General features: G+C 40.1%; 1 protein-coding gene across 1 annotated transcript; it reads right to left on the reverse strand.

Moving 5' to 3' along the window:
- Window positions 1–378: 378 nt before the first annotated feature.
- LOC18011242 (polyadenylate-binding protein 8) lies at window positions 379–4,084 on the reverse strand. The gene is made up of 9 exons (XM_006393155.2): window positions 3,558–4,084; window positions 2,907–3,025; window positions 2,107–2,763; window positions 1,944–2,021; window positions 1,757–1,846; window positions 1,522–1,659; window positions 1,241–1,444; window positions 954–1,160; window positions 379–851 (listed from the first exon to the last, which is right to left on the reverse strand). Exons 1-9 carry the CDS (start codon window positions 3,826–3,828, stop codon window positions 606–608), a joined length of 2,010 nt encoding a protein of 669 aa, XP_006393217.1. The 5' UTR covers window positions 3,829–4,084; the 3' UTR covers window positions 379–605.
- Between the last annotated feature and the right edge of the window lie 220 nt (window positions 4,085–4,304).

Genomic DNA, 4,304 nt, shown 5'->3' on the forward strand with positions numbered 1-4,304 from the left:
TAATACTTGAAATTTATTGTTTCTTGCAATGAGGATTTTTAATAATTTGATGATTCAAAATGATAAGCAAAACAATACATTTACTCGAAAATTGTCAAGACGATGTCAAAAAAAATAATTCTCCAAAACAATTATATAATTTTTTTTTTTCAGAAGTCGAATGATTTCAATCGAAGTATATATTTTCGTTGTAAATTGTTATTGTATTTTGTAAAGGTCTCTCCAACTGAATCTCCTTTAACTCCTCTTCTTGTAAATGGGTTAACATATAAGCCCTTATCTTTTGCTGAGTTTTATGACTTTGATCATCAAATACTTCTAAACCAAACGTTTTATGCTGAGTGAAGAAGCTTAAAACTCTTGGACAAAAGCCAAACAAGACTTGTGCAATGAGCATTTTGTAGATAAAAAGGTGAGAGAAACGATCCAAAACTTCCCAAAGTATTAAGATCAAAAACACAGAAGGAAAATGCTAAAACTCTCTCGCCAAAAACAATAGCTCAAAATCCAAAACTTTCAAGAACCAACTCTTTGTTTCTGATTCTCAAAAGGACAAAATAAACACTAATGAGGTGGATATAAACTGAGCTCTTCAGATATTCAACTCAAGGAACGATGTTGTCTCCAAGAGACAGAGAAGATAACTGATCAGCTGCACCACCAGCTTGCTGCTGCTGAGCTACACTCCTCAGAACATCCATTGCCTCTGCAACTTTGGCTTTAAGTGCATCAGGAGATTCCAGCAAGTGAAGTACTTCGGTTTGGTCCATCTCGAGAAGCATTCCCGTGACTTTAGCTGCTGATTCTGGCTCAAGCTGCTCCACAAGCGGGTATAGATTCTCACCAAGCATCTGTGGAGAAAAAAAAAAAAAAGGGAACAGCTTAAGTTAAACAAATTTGTCTCTGTGTTTTCACCATTAATAATTAAACTAAACAACATTTTTTAATTTTACCGTTCTCTGATGCTCTGGAGCTGCATTTGCGAGCGATGTAGCCAAAGCTCCAATAGGAACAGGTTGACCAGCAGGTGAATCACGAAGATGCCCACCACCAGCGCCACCAGACACGTCATATGGGACAGAAAGCATGTTTGGAGTAAGACCAGGCATTGTGTTTACATCTCTCTGTGGATACCGATACATTCTACCTCTTGGATGCATCTGGAGAAAACGCAGATGGAGGCAAAAGGTAAGAATGCTAATGATTTCCAAAGCGACAATTGCTGCAAACAATACTTAACCTGCTGAGGCTGCATCATAGAAGGTTGCTGTGGTTGTGGAAGAGCTCCTCCTCTTCTACCACCACCAGGCCGTTGCTGCTGCTGTTGTTGCTGCTGTTGTTGTTGTTGCTGGCCTTGTTGCATCATAGGCATGAAGAAGTTTGGCATTGGGGATCCACCAGGTCTCATACCCGGAACAAGCTGTTGTTGATACCCGTATCCAGGCTGTTTCGATATCCCATTGGAGAAGAAGAGTTATGAGATTGGTTCCACATGTTTTTGCTAAAAGCTTTGAGCTTTACCTGAGGAGGAATCATAGCAGGAGGTCCTTGACCATAGAAGAGTTGTTGACCCATTGGTGGAGCACCTGGTGGGTACATTGGCATTCTAGGACCAACCGCAGGTGGCATATTAACTGGCCTCATCTGTGAAAATTGGGCCTAAAATGCAAGATAGGGAAAAACTATGTACGATGATAACAAAAAGGATTACGTCAAGCCTTGATTGAAGTTAAACACGGGATTAAGTTAACCAGACCTGTAACCTAGCTTTGCGGTCTTCTTTCCGCTGAGCAAGAGCAACATATAGAGGTTTTGTAACAATCATTTTTCCATTCATCTCCGCAATCTGAAAAGAAGACAGTTTTAAGCAAAGAGATTCTCTTCAAAGAAAATGGGATCAATCAAAACTCGACATACTCTTTTTTTATATTGTTGTCACTTACAGCTCTTGTTGCTTCCTCGGGAGTTGAAAATGCGACAAAACCAGATCCTCTGCTTACTCCACTAGGATCACGCATCACCTGTGTCACATTCAATGTAATATCTTGTAATCTAAAACTGCTGAAGATAAAAACAAGCAGCGGTTTTATTGTGTCAGTCACAGACCTTGCATGACGTAATAGTTCCAAAGGCAGTAAAATGTTCTCTGAGCTTCTCATCAGTGACACTTTCATCCAAGTTCTTAACATACAAGTTCGACCCCTGAGACTTGTCTGCAGCCTCCTTTAAACTTTGCTCAAACTTTTGTTTGAGTTCGGTTTCCCTCTCGGACTTCTTCTGGGCTTTCCCAACAAACCACTCCTTATCGTCAAAGGTCTTTCCATTCAGAGCCTCAACAGCTCTGGCTGCATCATCCGAACTCTCAAAATTGACAAATCCAAAGCCTTTAGACTTGCCTTCACCATCTCTCATGATAACGCAACTAGTCGTTGATCCAAACTCTCCAAAAACTTTGTTCAGCTCTTCATCAGTCAAGGACTCAGAGAGATTTTTGACATAGACATTGTTAAACTTCACCTTCTCACCCGAAGGATCTCTCTGCTGCTTGTGGACAAAGGGTCCAACATATACTTGCTTATCGTTAAGAAGCATTCCATTCAATTTCTCTATGGCTCTCTGAGCTGCTTCTTCAGTGTCATACTGTACAAAACCATAGCCTTTCGACTGGCCAGAAGGATCAACAGCCACTTTGCAAGACAGAATGGGACCAAATGCAGAAAATGTCTCGTGGAGTGCTTTGTGATCGATTGCTCTGTCAAGATTCTGAGACATGGATAAACAAATTCAAACAAGACATCGATATAAACAGACTTTGGGATAGGAAACTAAACTAGACAAGATTTCTTTCCAACACTGCACAGAAGTTCAAATATGGGGAATGAGGAAAGGAGATTTCAATTCTCTACCTTAATAAATATATTACCAACTCCGCTTTTACGGAGACTTGGATCACGAACAGAGTACATAACTCTAATAGCCCTTCCATTGAGTGCCATGAAATTCAGCTCATTCAGTGCCCTGGACGCTGTCACCAACCAGGGATATAATGAGAATGATTTTAACATTGAAAGAACATACATTTCTGTAAGAAATAAAGTCATTGAATCTACTTATGGATTTGGTGCAGCTCTCAACCTAAATTCTACTAAGTACTTCCGCAATTTCCAAACCAATCCTTAAAAGATGAGCAATACCACAATCTTGAGCAATGATGTGTTTAATAAATCGACTTATGAGCCAAGTCATATAATGATAACAAAAATGCCACAACGTAGTCACCCCTCACACAAGACAAAAGCCTATTATGTGATCAGATGTAACTACTCTCCAAATTAACCTTAAATCCTTTACCTTTTTAATCTAAATTTTCCTAATTTAGATTATCATATCATCTCACTATGCTAGATCCTCCAAGAAGGATCTCACAAAAATACATATCTATGTATGCAAATTCGTTTAACAGAGACAAGTTTTAACTCAACCCCCAATTCAATTACGTAGCTACAACGATTTAAATCCAAAACCAGGATAAAACGAGAAACCCTTCAGAAAGTTACCATCTTGAGGAGTGGCATAGTTAACGTATCCATAGCCAAGAGATCTCCGAGTCGTCATGTCTCTACAAACACGAACAGAAACCACCTGACCCGCTTGGCTAAACGCCTCAAACAGCTGTGAATCCGTCACGGTCTGGTCTAGATCGCCGACATAAAGAGACGTCGTCCCTTGCTGAGCCGCTCCGGCCGCTGCAGCCGCAGCCGCCGCAGCAGCACCAGAAACCGCCACTCCGCCGTTGGCATTTTGACCCTGATGCTGAATCTGAGCCATTTTTTCAAGAAATTACTCTAAATTTCCTGTCTATCTTCTCTCTGAATCAGCTCAATCAAACTGTATAGGAGGATACGAAAATCAAATATTTTTCAAATGAATGAAATTCTCAAACACCGGAAAATAAAAATTGGGTCTTTTTTCCGAATGAAGAAGGAAAATCGAAAGTAACCGGCGGTGAGAGTTTGCAGTTTTGAGCCTGATAAAAGGGTCGGAGGAAGTGACCTTATCAGAGAGAAAGCTCAAATGGCAAAAAAAAAACTGCAAAGAGGAAAGACTACTTTGAGGTTTCTGTGTTTATATATGGAAGGTGTCACCAAACCCTAAAAGCTCTTATGGAATTGAGAAATCTCAGCCGTTGGATTTTAGTTTTTCTTGTGTGTGTGTCGTCTATTGGGTCCCACTTGGATGATATTAGGAAATATCTGTTGATGCTTATTTCCTTCATTTTCCGGCGTAAGCATTTTTTTTTGTTG

The sequence above is a fragment of the Eutrema salsugineum genome, unplaced genomic scaffold (assembly GCF_000478725.1).
Source record: "Eutrema salsugineum unplaced genomic scaffold, Eutsalg1_0 scaffold_7, whole genome shotgun sequence".
NCBI lineage: Eukaryota > Viridiplantae > Streptophyta > Magnoliopsida > Brassicales > Brassicaceae > Eutrema > Eutrema salsugineum.

Bases quoted from the DNA above. Each gene is read 5' to 3' on its own strand.
- LOC18011242 (XM_006393155.2), bottom strand. From the start codon at position 3,828: ATGGCTCAGATTCAGCATCAGGGTCAAAATGCCAACGGCGGAGTGGCG. The intron at 2,764-2,906 runs GTAGAGAATTGA...TCCATGTCTCAG, and splicing joins TTGGTAATATATTTATTAAG to AATCTTGACAGAGCAATCGA. The intron at 1,161-1,240 runs GTTAAGTATTGT...CGTTTTCTCCAG, and splicing joins CTATGATGCAGCCTCAGCAG to ATGCATCCAAGAGGTAGAAT.